Raw genomic sequence first — 27138 nt, 5'->3', positions numbered from 1 at the left:
AATATGAAATCAGGGTAAGAGTTAAACAGAAAATTCTTTGTCAGGGAGTTATTTGCAATTAAAAATGATTCCCAAGGGAGGTTTTCGACACGCCGAGATTCCTAGGGACATAAACAAGTAAAAAATGAAAAGTTCAAAATTTAGTGATTTTTGAGCGAGAACCCTGGACTTACTCCTTAGAAAACAGTCGATTTTTGGTCAAAATACAAATATTCTTTTAAAAGCTTTCAATCGAATCAGTGTGTCCGAAAACGTCCCCTAAGACATTTCTTAGGCTTCCTAAGGAACCAGGGAACAAGAAATAGCCCACAAAATATGAAATCAGGGTGAGAGTTAAACAGAAAATTCTTTGTCAGGGAGTTATTTGCAATTAAAAATGATTCCCAAGGGAGGTTTTCGACACGCCGAGATTCCTAAGGACATAAACAAGTGAAAAATGCCAACTTCAAAATTTGGCCATTTTTGACAAAAACCTTAGACTAACCCCTTGGAAAAAAGTCGATTTTTGGTAAAAATACGAATACTCTTTTAAGAGCTTCCAATCGAATCAGTGTGTCCGAAAAGGTCCCGTGAGACATTTCTTAGGTTTCCCAACGTACCAGGGATAAAGAAATAGCCCACGAAATATGAAATCAGGGTGAGAGTTAAACAGAACATTCTTTGTCAGGGAATTATTTGCACTTAAAAATGATTCCTAAGGGAGTTTTTTGACACGTCGAGATTCCCAGGGACATAAACAAGTGAAAAATGGCAACTTCAAAATTTGGTCATTTTTGACCAAAAACGCTACACTTACCCCTTAGAAAAAAGTCGATTTTAAGTCAAAATAAAAATATTCTATTAAAAGCTTCTAATCGAATCAGTGTGTCCGAAAAGGTCCCCTGAGACATTTCATAGGCCTCCCAAGGGACCAGGGTCAAAGAAATAGCACACAAAATATGAACTCAGGGTGAGAGTTGAACAGAAAAGTCTTTGTCAGGGAGTTATTTGCACTTAGAAATGATTTTCAAGGGAGTTGTTCGACACGCCGAGATTCCTAGGGACATAAACAAGTTAAAAATTGCCAACTTCAAAATTTAGTCATTTTTGACCAAAAACCTTAGACTAACCCCCGAAAAGGTCCCGTGAGACATTTCTTAGGCCTCCCAAAGTACCAGGAATAAAGAAAAAGCCCACAAAATATGAAATCAGGGTGAGAGTTTAACAGAAAATTCTTTGTCAGGAAGTTATTTGCATTTAAAAATAAACCTCAAAAGTGTTTTTCGACACGCCAAGATTCCTAGGGACATAAAAAAGTGAAAAATGAAAACTTCAAAATTTTGTGATTTTTGACCAAAAACCCTTGACTTACCCCTTAGAGAAAAGTCAATTTTTGGTCAAAATACAAATATCCTTTTAAAAGCTTTCAATCGAATCAGTGTGTCCGAAAACGTCCCCTAAGACATTTTTTAGGCTTCCCAAGGGACCAGAGATTAAGAAATAGCCCACAACATATGAAATCAGGGTGAGAGTTTAAAAGAAAATTCTTTGTCAGGAAGTTATTTGCAGTTAAAAATGATTCCCAAGGGAGGTTTTCGACACGCCGACATTCCTAAGGACATAAACAGGTGAAAAATGCCAATTTAAAAATTTGGTCATTTTTGACCAAAAACGCTAGACTAACCCCTTGGAAAAAAGTGGATTTTTGGTCAGAATTCAAATATTCTTTTAAGAGCTTCCAATCGAATCAGTGTGTCCGAAAACGTCCCCTGAGACATTTCTTAGGCCTCCCAAGGGACCAGGGAGAAAGAAATAGCCCACAAAATATTAAATCAGGGTGGAAGTTAAAAAAAATTGTTTGTCAGGAAGTTATTTGCAGTTAAACATGATTCCCAAGGCATTCCCCCGACACGCCAAGATTCCTAGGGAGATAAAGAAGTAAAAAAATAAAAACTTCAAAATTTAGTGATTTTTGAGCAAAAACCCCTTAGAAAAGTCGATTTTTGGTCAAAATGCAAATATCCTTTTAAAAGCTTTCAATCGAATCAGTGTGTCCGAAAACGTCCCCTAAGACATTTCTTAGGCTTCCCAAGGAACCAGGGACCAAGAAATAGCCCACGAAATATGAAATCAGGGTGAGAGTTAAACGGAAAATTCTTTGTTAGGGAGTTATTTGCACTTAAAAATGATTCCCAAGGGAGGTTTTCGACACGCCGAGATTCCAAGGGACATAAAAAAGTGAAAAATGCCACCTTCAAAATTTGGTCATTTTTTAACCAAAAACCCTAGACTAACCCCTTGGAAAAAAGTCGATTTTTGGTCAAAATAAAAATATTCTATTAAAAGCGTCTAATCGAATCAGTGTGTCCGAAAAGGTCCCCTGAGACATTTCATAGGCCTCCCAAGGGACCAGGGTCAAAGAAATAGCACACAAAATATGAACTCAGGGTGAGAGTTAAACAGAAAAGTCCTTGTCAAGAAGTTATTTGCACTCAGAAATGATTTTCAAGGGAGTTTTTCGACACGCCGAGATTCCTAGGGACATAAACAAGTGAAAAATGCCAACTTCAAAATTTTTGTTATTTTTGACAAAAAACCTTAGACTAACTCCTTGGAAAAAAGTCGATTTTTGGTCAAAATACAAATACTCTTTTAAGAGCTTCCAATCGAATCAGTGTGTCCGAAAAGGTCCCGTGAGACATTTCTTAGGTTTCCCAACGTACCAGGGATAAAGAAATAGCCCACGAAATATGAAATCAGGGTGAGAGTTAAACAGAACATTCTTTGTCAGGGAATTATTTGCACTTAAAAATGATTCCTAAGGGAGTTTTTTGACACGTCGAGATTCCCAGGGACATAAACAAGTGAAAAATGGCAACTTCAAAATTTGGTCATTTTTGACCAAAAACGCTACACTTACCCCTTAGAAAAAAGTCGATTTTAAGTCAAAATAAAAATATTCTATTAAAAGCTTCTAATCGAATCAGTGTGTCCGAAAAGGTCCCCTGAGACATTTCATAGGCCTCCCAAGGGACCAGGGTCAAAGAAATAGCACACAAAATATGAACTCAGGGTGAGAGTTGAACAGAAAAGTCTTTGTCAGGGAGTTATTTGCACTTAGAAATGATTTTCAAGGGAGTTGTTCGACACGCCGAGATTCCTAGGGACATAAACAAGTTAAAAATTGCCAACTTCAAAATTTAGTCATTTTTGACCAAAAACCTTAGACTAACCCCCGAAAAGGTCCCGTGAGACATTTCTTAGGCCTCCCAAAGTACCAGGAATAAAGAAAAAGCCCACAAAATATGAAATCAGGGTGAGAGTTTAACAGAAAATTCTTTGTCAGGAAGTTATTTGCATTTAAAAATAAACCTCAAAAGTGTTTTTCGACACGCCAAGATTCCTAGGGACATAAAAAAGTGAAAAATGAAAACTTCAAAATTTTGTGATTTTTGACCAAAAACCCTTGACTTACCCCTTAGAGAAAAGTCAATTTTTGGTCAAAATACAAATATCCTTTTAAAAGCTTTCAATCGAATCAGTGTGTCCGAAAACGTCCCCTAAGACATTTTTTAGGCTTCCCAAGGGACCAGAGATTAAGAAATAGCCCACGAAATATGAAATCAGGGTGAGAGTTAAACGGAAAATTCTTTGTTAGGGAGTTATTTGCACTTAAAAATGATTCCCAAGGGAGGTTTTCGACACGCCGAGATTCCAAGGGACATAAAAAAGTGAAAAATGCCACCTTCAAAATTTGGTCATTTTTTAACCAAAAACCCTAGACTAACCCCTTGGAAAAAAGTCGATTTTTGGTCAAAATAAAAATATTCTATTAAAAGCGTCTAATCGAATCAGTGTGTCCGAAAAGGTCCCCTGAGACATTTCATAGGCCTCCCAAGGGACCAGGGTCAAAGAAATAGCACACAAAATATGAACTCAGGGTGAGAGTTAAACAGAAAAGTCCTTGTCAAGAAGTTATTTGCACTCAGAAATGATTTTCAAGGGAGTTTTTCGACACGCCGAGATTCCTAGGGACATAAACAAGTGAAAAATGCCAACTTCAAAATTTTTGTTATTTTTGACAAAAAACCTTAGACCAACTCCTTGGAAAAAAGTCGATTTTTGGTAAAAATACGAATACTCTTTTAAGAGCTTCCAATCGAATCAGTGTGTCCGAAAAGGTCCCGTGAGACATTTCTTAGGCCTCCCAAAGTACCAGGGATAAAGAAATAGCCCACGAAATATGAAATCAGGGTGAGAGTTAAACAGAACATTCTTTGTCAGGGAATTATTTGCACTTAAAAATGATCCCTAAGGGAGTTTTTTGACACGTCGAGATTCCCAGGGACATAAACAAGTGAAAAATGGCAACTTCAAAATTTGGTCATTTTTGACCAAAAACGCTACACTTACCCCTTAGAAAAAAGTCGATTTTAAGTCAAAATAAAAATATTCTATTAAAAGCTTCTAATCGAATCAGTGTGTCCGAAAAGGTCCCCTGAGACATTTCATAGGCCTCCCAAGGGACCAGGGTCAAAGAAATAGCACACAAAATATGAACTCAGGGTGAGAGTTGAACAGAAAAGTCTTTGTCAGGGAGTTATTTGCACTTAGAAATGATTTTCAAGGGAGTTGTTCGACACGCCGAGATTCCTAGGGACATAAACAAGTTAAAAATTGCCAACTTCAAAATTTAGTCATTTTTGACCAAAAACCTTAGACTAACCCCCGAAAAGGTCCCGTGAGACATTTCTTAGGCCTCCCAAAGTACCAGGAATAAAGAAAAAGCCCACAAAATATGAAATCAGGGTGAGAGTTTAACAGAAAATTCTTTGTCAGGAAGTTATTTGCATTTAAAAATAAACCTCAAAAGTGTTTTTCGACACGCCAAGATTCCTAGGGACATAAAAAAGTGAAAAATGAAAACTTCAAAATTTTGTGATTTTTGACCAAAAACCCTTGACTTACCCCTTAGAGAAAAGTCAATTTTTGGTCAAAATACAAATATCCTTTTAAAAGCTTTCAATCGAATCAGTGTGTCCGAAAACGTCCCCTAAGACATTTTTTAGGCTTCCCAAGGGACCAGAGATTAAGAAATAGCCCACAACATATGAAATCAGGGTGAGAGTTTAAAAGAAAATTCTTTGTCAGGAAGTTATTTGCAGTTAAAAATGATTCCCAAGGGAGGTTTTCGACACGCCGACATTCCTAAGGACATAAACAGGTGAAAAATGCCAATTTAAAAATTTGGTCATTTTTGACCAAAAACGCTAGACTAACCCCTTGGAAAAAAGTGGATTTTTGGTCAGAATTCAAATATTCTTTTAAGAGCTTCCAATCGAATCAGTGTGTCCGAAAACGTCCCCTGAGACATTTCTTAGGCCTCCCAAGGGACCAGGGAGAAAGAAATAGCCCACAAAATATTAAATCAGGGTGGAAGTTAAAAAAAATTGTTTGTCAGGAAGTTATTTGCAGTTAAACATGATTCCCAAGGCATTCCCCCGACACGCCAAGATTCCTAGGGAGATAAAGAAGTAAAAAATAAAAACTTCAAAATTTAGTGATTTTTGAGCAAAAACCCCTTAGAAAAGTCGATTTTTGGTCAAAATGCAAATATCCTTTTAAAAGCTTTCAATCGAATCAGTGTGTCCGAAAACGTCCCCTAAGACATTTCTTAGGCTTCCCAAGGAACCAGGGACCAAGAAATAGCCCACGAAATATGAAATCAGGGTGAGAGTTAAACGGAAAATTCTTTGTTAGGGAGTTATTTGCACTTAAAAATGATTCCCAAGGGAGGTTTTCGACACGCCGAGATTCCAAGGGACATAAAAAAGTGAAAAATGCCACCTTCAAAATTTGGTCATTTTTTAACCAAAAACCCTAGACTAACCCCTTGGAAAAAAGTCGATTTTTGGTCAAAATAAAAATATTCTATTAAAAGCGTCTAATCGAATCAGTGTGTCCGAAAAGGTCCCCTGAGACATTTCATAGGCCTCCCAAGGGACCAGGGTCAAAGAAATAGCACACAAAATATGAACTCAGGGTGAGAGTTAAACAGAAAAGTCCTTGTCAAGAAGTTATTTGCACTCAGAAATGATTTTCAAGGGAGTTTTTCGACACGCCGAGATTCCTAGGGACATAAACAAGTGAAAAATGCCAACTTCAAAATTTTTGTTATTTTTGACAAAAAACCTTAGACTAACTCCTTGGAAAAAAGTCGATTTTTGGTCAAAATACAAATACTCTTTTAAGAGCTTCCAATCGAATCAGTGTGTCCGAAAAGGTCCCGTGAGGCATTTCTTAGGCCTCCCAAAGTACCAGGGATAAAGAAATAGCCCCCGAAATATGAAATCAGGGTGAGAGTTAAACAGAACATTCTTTGTCAGAGATTTATTTGCACTTAAAAATGATTCCTAAGGGAGTTTTTTGACACGTCGAGATTCCTAGGGACATAAACAAGTGAAAATTGGCAACTTCAAAATTTGGTCATTTTTGACCAAAAACCCTAGAAAACCCCTTGGAAAAAAGTCGATTTTTGGTCAAAACAAAAATATTCTATTAAAAGCTTCTAATCGAATCAGTGTGTCCGAAAAGGTCCCCTGAGACATTTCTTAGGCCTCCCAAGGGACCAGGGACAAAGAAATAGCACGCAAAATATGAACTCAGGGTGAGAGTTAAACAGAAAAGTCTTTGTCAGGGAGTTATTTGCACTTAGAAATGATTTTCAAGGGAGTTATTCGACACGCCGAGATTCCTAGGGACATAAACAAGTAAAAATTGCCAACTTCAAAATTTAGTCATTTTTGACCAAAAACCTTAGACTGACCCCCGAAAAGGTCCCGTGAGACATTTCTTAGGCCTCCCAAAGTACCAGGAATAAAGAAAAAGCCCACAAAATATGAAATCAGGGTGAGAGTTAAACAGAAAATTCTTTGTCAGGAAGTTATTTGCATTTAAAAATAAACCTCAAAAGTATTTTTCGACACGCCAAGATTCCTAGGGACATAAAAAAGTGAAAAATGAAAACTTCAAAATTTTGTGATTTTTGACCAAAAACCCTTGACTTACCCCTTAGAGAAAAGTCAATTTTTGGTCAAAGTACAAATATCCTTTTAAAAGCTTTCAATCGAATCAGTGTGTCCGAAAACGTCCCCTAAGACATTTTTTAGGCTTCCCAAGGGACCAGGGATTAAGAAATAGCCCACAACATATGAAATCAGGGTGAGAGTTTAAAAGAAAATTCTTTGTCAGGAAGTTATTTGGAATTAAAAATGATTCCCAAGGGAGGTTTTCGACACGCCGACATTCCTAAGGAGATAAACAGGTGAAAAATGCCAACTTCAAAATTTGGTCATTTTTGACCAAAAACGCTAGAAAAAAGTGGATTTTTGGTCAGTATTCAAATATTCTTTTAAGAGCTTCCAATCGAATCAGTGTGTCCGAAAACGTCCCCTGAGACATTAGGCCTCCCAAGGGACCAGGGAGAAAGAAATAGCCCACAAAATATTAAATCAGGGTGGAAGTTAAAAAAAATTGTTTGTCAGGAAGTTATTTGCAGTTAAAAATGATTCCCAAGGCATTCCCCCGACACGCCAAGATTCCTAGGGAGATAAAGAAGTAAAAAATAAAAACTTCAAAATTTAGTGATTTTTGAGCAAAAACCCCTTAGAAAACAGTCGATTTTTGGTCAAAATGCAAATATCCTTTTAAAAGCTTTCAATCGAATCAGTGTGTCCGAAAACGTCCCCTAAGACATTTCTTAGGCTTCCCAAGGAACCAGGGACCAAGAAATAGCCCACAAAATATGAAATCAGGGTGAGAGTTAAACAGAAAATTCTTTGTTAGGGAGTTATTTGCACTTAAAAATGATTCCCAAGGGAGGTTTTCGACACGCCGAGATTCCTAGGGACATAAACAAGTGAAAAATGCCACCTTCAAAATTTGGTCATTTTTTAACCAAAAACCCTAGACTAACCCCTTGGAAAAAAGTCGATTTTTGGTCAAAATAAAAATATTCTATTAAAAGCGTCTAATCGAATCAGTGTGTCCGAAAAGGTCCCCTGAGACATTTCATAGGCCTCCCAAGGGACCAGGGTCAAAGAAATAGCACACAAAATATGAACTCAGGGTGAGAGTTAAACAGAAAAGTCCTTGTCAAGAAGTTATTTGCACTCAGAAATGATTTTCAAGGGAGTTTTTCGACACGCCGAGATTCCTAGGGACATAAACAAGTGAAAAATGCCAACTTCAAAATTTTTGTTATTTTTGACAAAAAACCTTAGACTAACTCCTTGGAAAAAAGTCGATTTTTGGTCAAAATACAAATACTCTTTTAAGAGCTTCCAATCGAATCAGTGTGTCCGAAAAGGTCCCGTGAGACATTTCTTAGGTTTCCCAACGTACCAGGGATAAAGAAATAGCCCACGAAATATGAAATCAGGGTGAGAGTTAAACAGAACATTCTTTGTCAGGGAATTATTTGCACTTAAAAATGATTCCTAAGGGAGTTTTTTGACACGTCGAGATTCCCAGGGACATAAACAAGTGAAAAATGGCAACTTCAAAATTTGGTCATTTTTGACCAAAAACCCTAGAAAACCCCTTGGAAAAAAGTCGATTTTTGGTCAAAACAAAAATATTCTATTAAAAGCTTCTAATCGAATCAGTGTGTCCGAAAAGGTCCCCTGAGACATTTCTTAGGCCTCCCAAGGGACCAGGGACAAAGAAATAGCACGCAAAATATGAACTCAGGGTGAGAGTTAAACAGAAAAGTCTTTGTCAGGGAGTTATTTGCACTTAGAAATGATTTTCAAGGGAGTTTTTCGACCCGCCTAGATTACTAAGGATATAAAAAAGTGAAAAATGCCAAATTCAAATCTTGGTCATTTTTGACAAAAAAGCCCTGGACTAACCTCTTGGAAAAAAGTCGATTTTTGTTCAAAATACAAATATTCTTTTGAAAGCTTCCAATCGAATCAGTGTGTCCGAAAACGTCCCCTGAGACATTTCTTAGGCCTCTCAAGGGACCAGCGACAAAGAAATAGCCCAGAAAATATGAAATCAGGGTGAGAGTTAAACAGAAAATTCTTTGTCAGGGAGTTATTTGAAATTAAAAATGATTCCCGAGGAAGTTTTTCCACACGCCGAGATTCCTTGGGACATAAACAAGTGAAAAATGCCAACTTCAAAATTTTGTTATTTTTGATCAAAAACCCTGGACTATCCCCTTAGAAAACAGTCGATTTTTGGTCAAAATACAAATATCCTTTTAAAAGCTTTCAATCGAATCAGTGTGTCCGAAAACGTCCCCTAAGACATTTCTTAGGCTTTCCAAGGGACCAGGGACCAAGAAATAGCCCACGAAATATGAAATCAGGGTGAGAGTTGAACAGACAATTCTTTGTCAGGGAGTTATTTGCAATTAAAAATGATTCCGAAGGGAGGTTTTCGACACGCCGAGATTCCTAAGGACATAAACAAGTAAAAAATGAAAACTTCAAAATTTAGTGATATTTGAGCAAAAACCCTGGACTTACCCCTTTGAAAACAGTCGATTTTTGGTCAAAAAACAAATATCCTATCCTTTTAAAAGCTTTCAATCGAATCAGTGTGTCCGAAAACATCACCTAAGACATTTCTTAAGCTTCCCAAGGAACCAGGGACCAAGAAATAGCCCACAAAATATGAAATCAGGGTGAGAGTTAAACAGAAAATTCTTTGTCAGGGAGTTATTTGCAATTAAAAATGATTCCGAAGGGAGGTTTTCAACACGCCGAGATTCTTAAGGACATAAACAAGTAAAAAATGAAAACTTCAAAATTTAGTGATATTTGAGCAAAAACCCTGGACTTACCCCTTAGAAAACAGTCGATTTTTGGTCAAAATACAAATATCCTATCCTTTTAAAACCTTTCAATCGAATCAGTGTGTCCGAAAACATCCCCTAAGACATTTCTTAAGCTTCCCAAGGAACCAGGGACCAAGAAATAGCCCACAAAATATGAAATCAGGGTGAGAGTTAAACAGAAAATTCTTTGTCAGGGAGTTATTTGCAATTAAAAATGATTCCGAAGGGAGGTTTTCAACACGCCGAGATTCTTAAGGACATAAACAAGTAAAAAATGAAAACTTCAAAATTTAGTGATTTTTGAGCAAAAACCCTGGACTTACCCCTTAGAAAACAGTCGATTTTTGGTCAAAATACAAATATCCTATCCTTTTAAAAGCTTTCAATCGAATCAGTGTGTCCGAAAACGTCCCCTAAGACATTTCTTAAGCTTCCCAAGGAACCAGGGACCAAGAAATAGCCCACGAAATATGAAATCAGGGTGGAAGTTAAACAGAAAATTCTTTGTCAGAGAGTTATTTGCACTTAAAAATGATTGCCAAGGGAAGTTTTCGAAACGCCGAGATTCTTAAGGACATAAACAAGTTAAAAATGAAAACTTCAAAATCTAGTGATTTTTCACCAAAAACCCTGGACTTGCTCCTTAGAAAACAGTCGATTTTTGGTCAAAATACAAATATCCTTTTAAAAGCTTCCAATCGAATCAGTGTGTCCGAAAAGGTCCCGTGAGAAATTTCTTAGGTTTCCCAAGGTACCAGGGATAATGAAATAGCCCACGAAATATGAAATCAGGGTGAGAGTTAAAATGAACATTCTTTGTCAGGGAATTATTTGCACTTAAAAATGATTCCTAAGGGAGTTTTTTGACACGTCGAGATGCCTAGGGACATAAACAAGTGAAAATTGGCAACTTCAAAGTTTGGTCATTTTTGACCAAAAACCCTAGACTAACCCCTTAGAAAAAAGTCGATTTTTAGTCAAAATAAAAATATGCTATTAAAAGCTACTAATCGAATCAGTGTGTCCGAAAAGGTCCCCTGAGACATTTCTTAGTCCTCCCAAGGGACCAGGGACAAAGAAATAGCACACAAAATATGAACTCAGGGTGAGAGTTAAACAGAAAAGTCTTTGTCAGGGAGTTATTTGCACTTAGAAATGATTTTCAAGGGAGTTTTTCGACACCCCGAGATTCCTAGGGATATAAAAAAGTGAAAAATGCCAAATTCAAAACTTGGTCATTTTTGACAAAAAACCCCTGGACTAACCCCTTGGAAAAAGTCGATTTTTTGTCAAAATACAAATATTCTTTTAAAAGCTTCTACTCGAATCATTGTGTCCGAAAACATTCCCTGAGATATTTCTTAGGCCTCCCATGGGACCAGGGACAAAGAAGTAGCCCACAGAATATGAAATCAAGGTGAAATTTAAACAGAAAATTCTTTGTCAGGGAGTTATTTGCACTTAAAAATGATTCCCAAGAGATTTTTTTAGAAACGCCGAGATTGCTAGGGACATAAACAAGTGAAAAATGCCAACTTGAAAATTTGGTTATTTTTGACCACAAACCCCTGGACTAACCCCTTGGAAAAAAGTCGGTTTCTGGTGAAAATAAAAATATTATTTTAAAAGGTTCCACTTGAATCAGTGTGTCCCTAAACGTCCTCTGAGACATTTCTTAGGCCTCCCAAGGGACCAGGGACAAAGAAATAGCCCCCGAAATATGAAATCAGGGTGAGAGTTAAAAAGAAAATTGTTTGTCAGAAAGTTATTTGGGCTTAAAAATGATTCCCAAGGGAGTTTTTCGACACGCTGAGATTTCAAGGGACAGAAAACAAAAGAAAAATGCCAAATTCAAAAGTTGGTTATTTTTGACCAAAAACCCTGTACTAACCCCTTAAAGTGCTTATGAAGCGAAAATTGTTTTTGTATAGTTATAAAATTTGCACTTTAGCATATACGGTTCCGAAGTTTTAGAGTACTGGGGTAAAACTTGTATATTTTACAAACGCTGAAAGTTGGGCTATTTTGCTTTCAAAAATGGTCAGAGGACTGGATCGAGTTTTATGCTAAATTCCAAGTTGTGACGTCACGTTGGTGCAGAAAAGTTGTTTATTTTCATTCCGTTCTTGCCGCCAAAAAGGATTGTAGAAAGAGAAAAACATGTCTAGCGATTCTGTAAACGATCGATTCTGGCAACTCTCTTTGTTACGGACGCCAGCAACGCAATATCGCCCTCGCTGTCGCTTACCTTTCTTCTATCCCGCCATGATGAATTGCAATTCTTGGCGCCAATGTGATGTCAGCGGTTATTGTCACCTGGCATTTTGGCCGCCCGATTCGCATACGATTTCTGAAGGCAAAATAGCCCAACTTTGAGCGCTCACAAATTCGGCAATTTTTACCCCAGCAATCTCAAACTTTGAAATCACGTGTTTGAAAGGGTAAATTTTATAACTACCTAAAGACAATTTTCGCTTCATAGGCACTTTAAAGAAAAGTCGATTTTTAGTCAAAATAAAAATATTATTTTAAAAGGTTCTTATTGAATCAGTGTGTCCCTAAACGTCCTCTGAGAAATTTCTCAGGCCTCCCAAGGGACCAGGGACAAAGAAATAGCCCACGAAATATGAAATCAGGATAAGAGTTAAACAGAAAGTTCTTTGTCAGGGAGTGTTTTGCGCTCAAAAATGATTCCCAAGGGAGTTCTTCCACACGCCGAGATTACAAGGGACATAAAGAAGAGAAAAATGCAAAATTCGAAATTTGGTAATTTTTGACTAAAAACCCTGGACTAACTTCTTGGAAGAAAGTCGATTTTTGGTTAAAATACAGATATTCTTTTAAAAGATTCTAATCGAATCAGTGTGTCCGAAAACGTCCCCTGAGACATTTCTTAGGCCTCCCAAGGGACCAGGGACAGAGAAATAGCCCACGAAATATGAAATCAGGGTGAGAGTTAAAAAGAAAATTCTTTGTCAGGGCGCTATTTACACTTAAAAATAATTCCCAAGGGAGGTTTTCGACACGCCGAGATTCCTTGGGACATAAACAAGAAACAAGTGAAAAAATCCCAACTTGAAAATTTGGTCATTTTTGACCAAAATCCCTGGACTAACCCCTTTAAAAAAAGTCGATTTTTTGTCAAAATAAAAAATATTCTTTTAAAAGGTTCCTATTGAATCAGTGTGTTCCTAAACGTCCTCTGAAACATTTCTTCGGCCTCCCAAGCGACCAGGGACAAAAAAAAAAAAAAAAAAAGCCCTCGAAACATGAAATCAGGATGAGAGTAAGGCAGAAAGTTCTTCGTCAGGGAGTTTTTAGGCTCGATTACCAGCCGCTGTTCGGGAAAATGAGCCCGCGCTCACCCCCCCGAAAAGACGGGGAGGAAAGCCGGACCCGAGGGAGCGGCGGAAATCGAGCCTAGGGAGTTTTTTGTGCTTAAAAATGATTCCCAAGAGAGTTTTTCGACACGCCGAGATTCCTAGGGACATAAACAAGTGAAAACTGCCAACTTCAAAATTTGGCCATTTTTGACCAAAAACTTTGGACTAACCGGTTGGAAAAAAGTCGATTTTTGACCAAAATACAAATATTCTTTTAAAAGCTTCTAATTGAATCAGTGTGTCTGCAAACGTCCCCTGAGACATTTCTTAGGCCTCCCAAGGGACCAGGGACCAAGAAATAGGCAAAATCAGGGTGAGACTTGAACGGAAAATTCTTTGTCAGCGAGTTATTTGCACTTAAAAATGATTCCCAAGGGAGGTTTTCGACACAGCGAAATTCCTAGGGATGTAAACAAGTAAAAATGCCAACTTTAAACTTTGGTCATTTTTGACCAAAAACCCTGGACTAACTCCTTGGAAAAAAGTCGATTTTTGGTCAAAATACAAATATTCTTTTAAAAGCTTCCAATCGAATCGGTGTGTCTGAAAACGTCCCTTGAGACACTTTTTAGGCCTCGCAAGGGATCAGGGGAAAAGAAATAGCCCACAAAAGATCAAGTGAGGGTGAGAGATAACAGAAAATTCTTTATCAGGGCGTTTTTTTCCAATTAAAAATGATTCCCAAGGGAGTTTTACGACATGCCGAGAGCCCTAGAGACATAAGCAAGTGAAAAATGCCGAGTTAAAAATTTGGTCATATTTGACTTAAGACCCTGGACATACCCCTTGGAAAAAGTCGATTTTTGGACGCAAGACAAATATTCTTTTGAAAGTTTCCAATCGAATCAGTGTGTCCGAAAACGTCCCATGAGACACTTTTTAGACCTCTCAAGGGACCATGGACAAAGAAATAGCGCACAAAAGATGAAGTCTGGGTGAGAGTTAAACAGGAAATTCTTTGTCAGGGCGTTATTTGCACTGAAAATATTCCCAAGGGAGTTTTACGACACGCCGAGATCTCTAGGCACATAAACGAGTGAAAAATGGCGACTTCAAACTTTGGTCATATTGGACCGAAAACCCTGGACTTACCCGTTTGGAAAAAAAGTCGATTTTTTGACTCCCGACAAACATTCTTTCAAAAAAAAAAACTTCCAATCGAATCAGTGTGTCCGAAAATGTCCTCTGAGACCCTTTATAGTTGCATCGTAATACATTACAGTACGGATTTTGGTCTAATTTTCATGCTAATACTACGCACAATGGAGTATGGATTTTGGTCTAATTTTCATTCTAGTAGTATAGACTATGATTTTTGTTCTAATTTTAATCCCAATACTATAGATTTTGGTTTAATTTTTATTCTAATACTATGCAGTATAAATTTTGGTCTAATGTTCATCCCAATACTATGCACTATGGTTTATACACTATGAATTTTTGCATAATTTTGATTGTGATACTATACACTCTGATTGTTGGTCTAATTTTCATCCTAATACTATACACTCTAGTTAGTTTTCCTAGTTTTTTTTTAATGTTAATATTGAGTTAACCATAATAGAAGTCACGGTCCAAATTGTTGAAATTGTCACAGTTCATTTTAGCGCTTCTTAAGTGGAGGTTGTAAACACAGTGCGCACATTACAGATTGAACAAGGAACGTTAACTAGGAAGATTCTCTTACCAGCATAACAACATAAGGAGCTGCAATTGAACCAAGTCGAGCAAGCATTGAACAGCTACCCACGGCGAGGTTCCTAATAACAGTTTTTAAAGTTAGCCTCTTCGTAGACTGCAAAACAGTTATTTTATTCTCTTAAATAGATTGAAAGGAGCGAAGCACTGAGAGCGTGGATACTCATGCGCGAAGCACGCATACTCACAAGCATGTGGGCGAGGAGAAAACTGTCCCTCCCCAGTCCCACTCTTCGTTTATACAGTCGCTCGAGACCTCCTTTCGTTTGAAAACCTCGCGCATTCGTTGACCAGCCAACACAAAAGCCGACTTTTTTTTTTAGTCTAACTACTGCAACAAGATTTCTCGTACTAGGAGAAGAGCATATTACACATGTAAATTGCATTGCATTGTAATGTGATATCAATGCTTATTCAATCCCTGAGGTCATGAGAATTAAGGATACGATCACCCAAAGTGAATATTCTTGATATTTTAAAAACTACTCTCTAGTACTTTTATAAGAAAAGTATGAAGACACGATAGGAGAATTTGTTCTTAGATATTATGTGCTCGCAACAAGATTTCTCGTGGTAGGAGACGAGCATATTACAGATGCAAATTGCATTGCATTGTAATGTGATGTCAATGCTTATTCAATCCTTAAAGTCATGAGAATTAAGGATATGATCACCAAAGGTAAATTTTCTTGATATTTTAATAACTTTTCCCTAGTACTTTTATAAGAAAAGTATGGGGACACGATAGGAGAATTTGTTCTTCGATGTTAGGGGTTAAAGCGTTAAGTAGACGTTAACGCAACTTTCTGGGTTAAAATAATGCTTGTCCTCCTTAACTGCTTGAGGCTTCTTCGGTGACGAATTTACGAAAACAGCCCCCGATATTTCTAACATTTTTTGTTTGCTTTGTGTGTGTTCTTTGAAATCAAAGATTCATTTAGATTACTGAACCAACAAGCAGACAAGCAAATCAATAAATCAAGCATGCAAATAAACAATTCCAAGTACCTGATCGATGTAGGATACAGCTCACTGGCATAGAGCCAAAAAATGTTAAATGTCAAACTGACATTAAATCGTCCAATAAATGCTAACACTGTAGTAACTCGCGTTAGGCCTGCAAATTAAAAAAATATATTTTCAAAAACAAGACAACTTAAATGAAAATGATGGGGTTGTTTATCGAGTGGTTTTCAAGTGAGTGTCGAAAGTAATTATTTTTGCTTCACCGCGCTCTGTTATTGGTTAGAAAAATTCGCGCCACTTTCTCAACCAATGAAAAACAAAATCAAAATCAAAATCAAACGTGGCTTGCTTGCACGCGTTTTCCCTTGTTCGTTACAAGTTACATATATTTGTTGCTTATTCTGATTGGTTCATTGCGCTGTTTGTTGTGACTGGCTGGGTTAATCACTTTGGTTTTGATTTAGGACACTCAATTGAAAACAGCTGCTCTGTGGTGCGCATACCACGTACACTTCACCATCCACCAATCCATCAATCAATCAATCAATCAATCCATCAATCAATCAATCAATCAATCAATCAATCAACCAATCAATCAATTTATTGATCCAAGTTACGTCTACTGAGTAAAAAGCCCGTTACAAATACGTACGTGCAGTAAATTATGACAACAACATCAGACGTCAGCTGGACAAACACTGCGACCACTACATCTATGAATTTTTTATCCTTCGACTGCACGCAATTCCAATTTTGTTTTAGTTTAATTTACAATATTTCTGAATTTGGCATCACTTACTCTTTGGTACAGCGAGAACAACCAGACAAGATACACCACCTACAATCATAAATACACAGGAAGAGATACGACGGCCAAATCTGAGTAAAAAGGAGACTTTGGTTAGTTACAAGACTGACGTGTATTGACCACAAGAACTATTAATACTGATACCTAAAGTGTAAAGACAAGTAAAACAATCACAGACTGGTACAAAAGCAAACTAACGAGAGAGGAGTTTCTTCTAAGAATAACGAAGATCGAAATAGGTTAGATTCTAGTACCACTACGACCACGAGTTTTTCTCTAATATAAAAAAGTGCGCCTGTGAAACAGTGTCATTTTGCCGGGAAAACAAGATAGTTTTCGACATTTTACCACGAGTTGTTGTGAAAACGATGCAGTGGCGAAAACAAGTGATCTCGTCCTTTTGGAATCACGAAAGGGCTTAGCTATCATCTGCATTAAGTTCGTCGCTCACAGAGAGTAAAATGAACTGAGTTGCCCGGGATATATAGTACTTCGTTAAAAACTTGAAGTGAAATCTCGTACTTTTAGTCGTATTCGTACTAGAATCTAAATATCTCTAACAACCTGAGGGTGACTGTTCAGCAGAGGTCTGACTGTATTAAGGAAACCGGCTACTATGGGATAAGATAACTACTGATAATACTCATCCCCTTCATGAACTGCTTCCACCCCAGAGATCAAGAAGCCTTAGGAAAAAGGGACACCCTTACATCCTGCCACGTGTCAGAACTGAACGTCATAAACGCTTTTTGTGAATAGATGCCTTTTCAATTTTATCTAACTGTCTCTGCACATTTGTCAATAGTTTGTGATTAGTTCTTTTTTTATAGTAGTTAGTTATATGAAGTCCAGACGTGTGACTCTGGGCATGTTTCTTTTGGCATTTGTTAATAAAGAATTCATTCCATTCCATTTGTCAAACTCACCTCTGTATTGTTATCCAGCCTACAACAGCGCCTAGTACATCACTACAAAACATCAAAGCCACGTTCAGAAATGGGCTTCCTGCCATGTCTGTTATATAGAATAAGAACCCATACACGACCATGGATACCACCATCCTACGAAGAGAAAACAAACAGCTGGAACTCAATGTCACAGAGCTGGAGAATAGTTTTCTTGCTTAGCAAGGCATGTGTCCTTTCAAATCTCTATTTTGATCGGCTATATTTCTATATATTACTTCCGCCACCTTATACATAACGTATACACGACGTATTAAATTGTATTGCATGCACGAGGGGCCGTTCTCATAACTCACAGCCATTTTAAAGGTAAACCAAGTTGAGAAAGAGTTTTGAAGTAAAATGGATTAAAGATGGCAACTACGACCAGTTTAATAACAAGACTTTGAAGACTAATTCTCAGTCATCTTTCTCCAAGGACACCGTGCGACGTCTAAGAATTTGAATTTGTGGGACTTTCTAGACTATGGTAGGACAATGTCCCACAACTGACTGTTTAATACTTCCGGCAATTTTAGGGTAATAAAGGGTACTTCCGTGAAATGACAAATTTTGCTGAGTAAGGTGCTCAAGCCCTCAACCTCAAGCTTCGAGATTTGGAAGGATATACCTCCTTTACTCATGTAATGCCGTGCTCTAGCCCTCGCCCTTCATAGTCACAGAGGACGCTGTTCAAATCATCTCTGATACCTAGGCACGGTCCATCATCTGACAAGACGGACAGATGCCTACTGCTCGAAGAAAGTTAAGAGTGATCTCAAAATCATTCATTTCACGTTTCACATTCATTCCCGTTTGTAAAAAACAAAATGATTACAATATAGCCATTTCACGTTATATTTCGGAGATCGGAGCATTCATTCATTCGTCATGAGTTATAGAAATACCTTACCAAGAGAACCAGAAGATGAGAGTTCTTTTACGCATGCGCGGCGTTCGTAAAAGGTCTAAAGGTGAATGAGTTGTTTTCGTTGCACGTGTCTCGGCCTCTCCTCGTTGACAATTGTCTAGTGCACTTCTCAACAAATCATAGTCGACAAGTCTTGAACTTTTATTGGAGAACTTCACTAAAACACGACTTGCTTCATCTGTACGACCTTGTACAACAAGCCATCTCGGCGACTCCGGCACGATGCTAAAAAAAACAAACGGTTTACTGTGTTATTTGTTAATTACTTTTCGCCAGAAGACCCGTTTAACCCGCACCCAACGAAAACATCTAAGTAAGATGCAATCTTATTCTCCGAATTTACCAGCTGTTGTTGGCCTAACGATTGAAAATGCTCTCTGATCTTATTTCGCATTTTTAACGACATATTTGACCCTACGAAACAAAAGGAATTAGTTTTAGAGTGTTACAAAATTTTGAGATGACATTATGCCAAAGAAAACTTTACATTTTTCTTTACAACTAAATGCGAATTTCTGAGGCTTTTTTGAAAAGGCCTTCTAAACAGATGAAACATTGGGCAAACCTATTTACTCGTTATTTCACTCATTAAATAAGAAAACTCACGTTAATGTGCACATGAATACGTAATTTGGAGAGAGATATAAGAACAGCAATTTCGGATTGTGTGTACCGAGTTGAAGGATTCTATTTTACGCGGAAGCTGAGTCTGGTTTCAAACAACCACTCATCAGGACCACATTGTAATGCTTGTCAACTTACCGCCAAAGAAAAATAAACAGCACATGAGGACAGCTGATAACGAGTAGCAGTGTCCGCCATTCCTTGATGTAGTAAGCTAGTAAAGCCACACCACAATCTCCAATAACCCAAACGAATATTTGACTCTGCGAAACTAATGTGCGATAACTGGGTCCTACGATTTCCAGGGCGTACACGTATTGAGCAACAAATAAACCCGTCAGAGACGCCCCGGTACCAAAACGGAGAATTGTGAACAGGATCAAGGAATGCGTGTACACTGCACCAAGGCTAAAAGCTGACTGAAACAAAAAAAACCCACAGAAATTGAGCATAAGATACACTAATGTACCGTATCGGGTTGTTTTCTCTAGAGACGACAGAAACGCGGAAGTGTAACTGTACTCAAGTCAACGTGAAGAAGAACTCGATGTAAGTAGAAGCATTGACACCAGCACAGCACAGTACGGACAAATAAAATAACTTTTTCTTATTAGGGACCTTAAGCAGAGACGACGACGGAAACGGAACTTAAAACACCTCCGCGATGATTTATATTCTCTCAGTTTGCGTAATGTGGACGAACTATCGAGGAGTTAACGTCGTAGGGGCGCCTTTAATCAGAAAGAGAAAGGAAAATTAATCATCATGCGTTCACGTTCACCTTAAAACCTTAAATTTGGTAATTTCACGTTGTTATTTTGCAGAGGACGGCAAAGAAATGTACCAAAGTGTATAATGTACGTGCAGAGCCACTGTTTTTCTAATTAAGACTGTTGTCTTCTGCGTTCCCGTTGACGTCGTCGTCGTCGCTGCTTAAGGGCCCTATTGTCTCAAGTACCACGCACGCATGCTCTCGTAACTTGTAACCACTGAAATGAGCACTAAAGCCTTCGTTAAACGATCAACATTTTAGTCCAACATAGTGTTGACACACGAAAACGTTCGGTGGCTAAGGCCTAGGGCAAACGTCGAATCTAAGTCGCGTCGAATTTATTAAAAATAGGTTCGACAAAGAGTCGACTTAATTCCAGTGTGGTAGCAAACGTCGAACATGCGTCGACCCTAATTCTCAAGTTGCACTTCGTGAAACACGGGAATAAGCACGTGTCCCCGTGCTATTAGGGACCTTACGAAAACACGCCACAACACAAAAAGATTAATGAGCAAAAACAATCGCTCTGCACGTGCGTTTTAAATTTTGGTACATTTCTTTGTCGTCCTCTGCAAAACAACAACGTGAAATGACCAAATTCAAGGTTTTGTAGAGAACGTGAACCCACGGGAGTGAATTTTTCATTCTCTTCTTAACTTGAACGGTACTCCTACCAATTTGGTTCCTGGCTAGTTTGTCGTTTGTGTATACAAGTTGAATGAGTTAAAATAATCGCGAAGTAGCACAAATGAAATAAAGTTATACTTTCAAATGACGTTTGCGTTGGTGTCACCGTCTTGCATTCGTAAGGTCCCTATTCACTCGATGTGCGGCTAGTTATTGCTAGGAGTTGCTAGCAAAATGCCGAAATACAGTGCTCGTCGGGCTCTTCTTTGGCAATTAATTGCGAAAAATAGAAAGAAAACACTCAAACACTGAGCATTTATTGCAAATAGGCAATTTGCATTTCAATCATTTATATTTAGTGTTCATGAAACACGGAAAACACATTTCCATCACGCTGTGCGATGTCAGCAATGACTCTCGATAGCTCGCCATTTCTGGTCGCGAAATTGTCTTTGTACAGCGCATGCTCGTCAGGGGGGGAAATAGCGTTTGGCAGATGGGGGAGTCAGTATTTTTGTGACTTTTGCGCAGTCCATCACATTTGAATCAATTATTTTGTAATTTGCATGATTTATGAATTGAGTTCAGCGCGTGTTTAGAACGGCGTTTGCTGTAACGCCGAACCACTGTCGCATTATCCGACTAGGCAAGTCGAACTTATGCTGGAGTCGAACCAATTAATTTGAGTCGAACTTAATTGCGGCAAACGTCGCACCATTCATGCGCCTATTTCAAAATTAATAGGTTCGACGAATTAAGTTCGACTAAGATTCGACGTTTGCCCTGGGCCTAAACAATGTTTGATCAAACATCAGACAAAATGAGTCCATGTAATGCGTTTTATGTATTAACGCTGAAATTATGATCTATCTATCAACCATTAACTTGTCTCCATCAAAATAAAATAATTAAATAAATAAATAAATAAAATAAATTAAACGTATAACTAGATAAAGGTATAAATTAAAGGTGGTTTAAAAACTGCCTTGTTAGACAAGAAGTTCCATTCTCTTATTGTTGTGGGAAAATATGAAAATTTATAGTAGGCAGTATGGGCGAATGGGACCTCGTAAGCTATATCATTAACATGTCGTCCCACTGTATCCAGAAGTTTCAAATACTATCAGTTTGCCCATTGTGGATTTTGTAGAAGACGGACAATCTTTTTCTTTTTCTTCTTTCTTCGAGGGTATCCCACTGCAGTTCGTGAAGCATTTCACTAACACCGGATGTGTTGTTATATCCGGTTTAAGACACATCGAGCAGCGCGTCTCTGCACCATTTCTAGTTTCTTCACATTTTCTTTAGTATATGACGTATTGGTTGTGATGTCACACAATTTCTGTTTTTGATTAGTTCCTTTTTCCCGATCGCACAAGCTATGTTGGCAGTGGCTGAACCATCGGACATTTGTTCGTCACGCAAAATGTTGGATAAAAATGTTCGATCCAGATCAAAGATCGGAAACCATTTATATTAAGGTTACCCGGTACCTTCAGAGGTGTGTTCAGAGGTGTCTCGCGTCCAAGCGATGTAGCGCGTCCGGTTTAAACTGTAGATAGCTGAACCCTTATATCAAATTAAAGCTTATAGAGCTGACTACCCAACTAAACCAAGAATTTTGAAACAAAATGAATTGCCGAATCTTTAGCGCTGTTTTTTCGAATAAATTTTTTTCACTTGGAGGGCCACTTCAAAGAGCTAAAACTCAAAAGGAATTTGTTCGTTTGCATTCAAATTTGGACAGTAGCTAGTTTAACATATAACTTGAACAACAAAAACGTGTCTGCGAATTTTTTCTTTCGAAATATTTCTCCGAGAGCGATTTTTGTACAATTACTCCACATTTTTTTCATCCTATTTCGAAAATGCTCTATAACTTTTCACTGCGATTGAATATGCCAAAACGCAGACACGTTTTTTTAGCGCTTTGGGTCCGGAAACTGAGGAGCAAATTAAATTAGCAAAAAACAAAATTCACTTTGACTTGTAGCTTTAAACAGGTGATTCGGACGCTCGCAATTAGAGGTCGTGAAAACTTCGACAATTTATTTTATTTCACAATTCTTGGTATGGTTTGATAGTCAGCTCTATAAGCTTTAATTTGATATAGGGATTTAGGTATCTACAGTTTAAACTGGATGCGCTACATCGCTTAAACGCGAGACACCTCTGAAGGTCCCGGGTAACCTTAAATGCAAAGTTGAGAGGCGGCTAAACGGGGATACATGTTCTCCCGACATTAGATTGCAAGAAAATGTCTGATCATTTAGACAGTGCTTAAGGCCACATTGGTAGCATACACCACCCCTTGAACTGTTAACATATAATAGTGAGCCTGAGAGGCCATGGACAGCTGTTTCGGCAATTTAGGCCTCGTCAGCACAGCATAGCTGACACGCAAGGCTTCTGATTCCCACACAAGTAATTCAAACAAGAACTCAGTGTCCATTTCAATGGCTAAAAGCAACCAGAGTACGCATGTGCAGTACTAAAGGCATCATCATTTTTCGTTTCCCACAAGTGTTACACTTTGTTATAACTTCTTTTCATTGTGATTGCGCTTTACGTAAGTTGCAGCGTGGAGACTAGACAATGCTAGATTGGTGACCAGACGACTTAATTCCTCTTTATTCAGTATTGTCATGTTTATGTGTATGCTTACGTAAGGTTAATACTGTCGTTTTTCGACTTGGAGGGTCATTATGTTATGATTATGCCTTTTGCGCAGGTTGCGTCGGTAGTGAACGCCCGGCCTATGTCCTAAATTGTTTCAACTTAAATTTATGAATTCAAAATATAGCCCTACCGTGAGAAAGGAGCATAGCAACATACAAGGCCGCCTCCCGAAGATATCCGACACAGCTCCGAAGGCAAACGAACCGACCAACATGCCAGCCATAAAGCCTGCTTCTACATTGGCTGCGATAAAAGCTCTGTCACAAATAAGATTGTACTGGAGAAAGAACGGAGAACTCATCAGTTTAAGCTTGAATTGATTATTAAATGCAAATCCTGAATCATGATAGAAAAGCCAATTAATGATGTAGAAAGTTGTCTTAAGTTCGCTGTGTATCGTATAATTACAGCAAGGTCTCTTCTTAAAGATCCCTCCATGTAATCTATACTGTACGAGAAGAGGGGGTACTACACAAGCAATTTCGTCCTTAACTAGTCTACTGCTACGTTGCGCTACAAAATGCATTACCATTTGTACACCTACGGCAATGTTAAGCCGCGAGCGGGAATCCCTACAGAAGCGGGAGATTTGACAGCAATTGTAGTCCCGTACAGTAATGGGGACTTTTGACGGTCTTAATGGACTTTCTAACCAAAATTTTGAAGACGCTTAGGGACTTTTTTGACCATCCAAAAGAACCCCTGCCGTAAGTAATTTGAAAAAAAAAATCTTGACTAGGTTCGCTAGGTTCAAATTCCCTGCCTTTGCCCGGCCTTCCTCACTACAATTTAACGTTGATAGGTGCATTACAATGTTCTACAGAAGCCTTTCTCCTCATTGGATCAGCTGACTAGCTAGATGGTGAGGTAAGTGAAAGCATGCTCTGTTCTGTATATACGGGACTCACATATGCAGGACAAAGATCCGGTTACCACATCGATTAATTACCTCTCTCTGTTGCTGAAATACGAAAGTGTTTTGTTCAGGAACAATACAGGTTTTCATCTTAACTTAGGAGAGCTGCAAAGGGCCTTGCTGTATTTGACCAAACTCTTTAATACTTGATAAACTCGAAGATTACATGATAACATTCCCTGAGAAAGAAGTCCGCTACTCACGACGTACAAGATAAAAATCTGCTACATTTAGAAGTAATGTTCCAGAGTTGAGTTCCTTCGAGAGTCACATTCAAAACAAGAAAATCCGAGAAATCCGATTACACATGATCACGTGCGAATTTTAAAACTAGTTCCAATTCCTACTCGTTTCCAACAGGCTTGGAGCCGGATTGACGAAGCCCCCCTGTGTGTTGGCAATGGCCTATTGTTAGTTCAATAATGGCCTATTGTTAGTTCAACAATGGTCTATTGTAAGTCCAACAATAGCCTATTGTTAGTTCAACAGTAGCATATTGTTAGTTCAACAATGGCCTATTGTTAGTTCAACAATGGCCTATTGTTAAGAAACAATACATAGGATATATCTTAACTTAGGAGAGCTTCGTGAATCTTGCCTCAGTCTACGAATGAAGACACACTAACCTCTGTGGATGTGCTGGTAAAATCTTCGATAAACTCGTATTTTGTACAGTTTTTGCAACATTTATCCACATCGCACGTGACATTGGGCGTTGCGCATTGAAACTTGGGTGTCCCAGTGATGAAGAACATGCCGGCGAGTTGAAAACCGCCGGGAATGTCCACGAAGACACATGTGAGGATGAAAAGGAGTTTTTGGCAGGAACCAAACTCTCCAATGGACTTCAAAATGTCATCAAACTGGAGAAAGTTGCCTTCACTGCCTGGAATCACCACACTACAAACCGCAATGCAGAGTTTTAGTAACATAAACCTCAAATCCCCTACAAGATCACATTAAAAGGAAAAATAGTGGGACCGCGAGTAGCCTCCAACTCGTTCTTTGACTTGTCACGTCACGCACTCCTCCCCACGAGCGTGACGTGACGAGCCAAAGAACGTTTGCTTTATAGGAGGCTAGACCGCGAGCTGTGGTTAATAAATAAATAATAAATTTTTCTTAACCAGGGTGACCTCTTTAGCAAGAAATGCTGATATCAATAAGGGCCCTACAAAAAAGAAAAGAGCCTAAAAAGTCTAAAGACAGCAACTTACTTTGAAAGTAATTAAAAAACTTGTGATTTCTAAAATTCTAAAATAAGGGTTTTAGAAACGAGTAATCATGACTGAGTTAAGATCCTTCATTTCATCTGGAATATCATTAAAACATTTTGATCCATTAAAATAAAAAGACGTCTCAGTTCTCACTCAGTTCTCTTGTGTTGTGGATAGTTCTTTAAGCCTTACTGGTATAAATGGTTACTGGTATATTTTTTTCAAAGATCTTGTCATGTGGATGGGGGATGTGAGATGTGAGAACCGCTCACTGCTCAAAGATGGCGAATATACTGTTATCACTGTAATCTAAAATTTTGATGTTGGCCAGTTAACATTGATTCAATTCAATTCAATTCAATTTTATTCACACTTATTACAACAAAATACAATATAATTCATAGTAAGAAAAAAATTAAACATGCAAAGCAATTTATTTAGTGATTATACATTCTACGGAAGAAGTGCGTAGTGGCCAAAGGAGCAAGGCTTTCATGTTGGCCACTACCTCTGTGCAGTTAAATAAAACAAGGGGAAGTAGAATTTATAATACTGGTTAAAGAGCTCTGCTAGTTGAATTAGACTTAGGAGTGGAAACTACAACAGTAAGGAAAAAAGTGTTTACAGCAAGTATATAAGTATATGGTATATGTTAATTTTTTTATATTATTTATGTTTGGCAATCAAGTAAAGGAAGTTTGTATTTTTTCAACTGCTGGAAAGGTCTTCTTAAAGTTAGTGAAACGACCGAGTTCGAGAGTCTTGTCTTTTAATTAGCGAAGATATAGTTCCGCAAATTCAGATAAATACGGGTAAAACTTGCCCGGAAGAGGCGAAAATTCTGCGTGTCACGTAAATTAAGACCCCCGGAAATCCGATAACCTATGTGTAGCTGTACCCACCACCCTTCCCCCCTCGTTTTTCCTCGGGGGTTGGGTACGGCTACATGTGGGCAATTGTTGATATGCAAATTAGCGAACAGCGTTCCACAAAAGCCAAACAATGGTCATCGGAACAATAATTAACTAACCTCCGTCGATAACTAAGGAAAAAAGAGAACAGTCAATTTGAAACTAAAAGCGCGTCAAGGAATGAATGAAAATCAAACCGAAGAAAACTTAATAAATATGGAATGATAAAAATTTGGTTCGAGACTGGTGATGTAATATGTTCAATGCCGGTTCACTGGCTCGACTCATTTTAAAGTGGTACAGAAATCAAACTGTTCATGTCCAGCCTCGGTGCTACACCAACAACACACGTATCGCATAAAGAACGTATTGAAGATATCTGGCAGTTTCTTCTTTGTATCCGTGTATGTATTAAAAATACCATGTCTTATGAATTAAAATACTGCGTTATCAATAAACCGTCAAACCCTCGAGCTTACAAGTGAATACTGAATATGCATTATAATTATTATCGCTGCTTCGATTGCTTCGTCGATAGGCTAGTTTAACTCAATGTTGCATTATTTACTGAAGTCCTTCATTTATGGTCGATTGTATACGAGATTTGATCGCTAAATAACATGATACTTTACATGCGTCACGCACGCGATATCACCGGAAACCGAAACACGAACAACTAACTCAGTGTTTTAAAATTATTTTATCGTCGAGTCAAACTGACCTGTTGATGCTTCCATATTCTCTCCTATTTACCAGAGTTTTGCGGTTCCCTTTGTTCGACTTAGCCCCAAAGCTTGGACTTTGTCTTGTTGGATCGGCAGCCATCGAAGCCGGCT

General features: G+C 38.2%; 1 protein-coding gene across 1 annotated transcript in view; it reads right to left on the bottom strand.

Annotated features, from left to right (window-relative positions):
• Positions 1 to 27138, bottom strand: part of LOC146452737 (organic cation transporter protein-like) — a 32055-nt gene extending 4917 nt beyond the window's left edge. The window contains exons 1-9 of the mRNA XM_085097293.1: positions 27024 to 27138; positions 24801 to 25074; positions 23389 to 23535; positions 19319 to 19599; positions 18539 to 18781; positions 17608 to 17742; positions 16673 to 16752; positions 15916 to 16024; positions 14897 to 14969 (exon numbers count right to left, since the gene is read on the bottom strand). Of these exons, the coding sequence (XP_084953419.1) occupies positions 14897 to 14969; positions 15916 to 16024; positions 16673 to 16752; positions 17608 to 17742; positions 18539 to 18781; positions 19319 to 19599; positions 23389 to 23535; positions 24801 to 25074; positions 27024 to 27127 (1446 nt within the window). The 5' untranslated portion in view covers positions 27128 to 27138. The remainder of the gene's footprint in view (positions 1 to 14896; positions 14970 to 15915; positions 16025 to 16672; positions 16753 to 17607; positions 17743 to 18538; positions 18782 to 19318; positions 19600 to 23388; positions 23536 to 24800; positions 25075 to 27023) is intronic.

This window comes from Pavona decussata, unplaced genomic scaffold, assembly GCF_977016875.1.
Source record: "Pavona decussata unplaced genomic scaffold, jaPavDecu1.1 SCAFFOLD_366, whole genome shotgun sequence".
Classification (NCBI taxonomy): Eukaryota; Metazoa; Cnidaria; class Anthozoa; order Scleractinia; family Agariciidae; genus Pavona; species Pavona decussata.
This window is presented reverse-complemented; position numbering and strand designations above follow the sequence as displayed.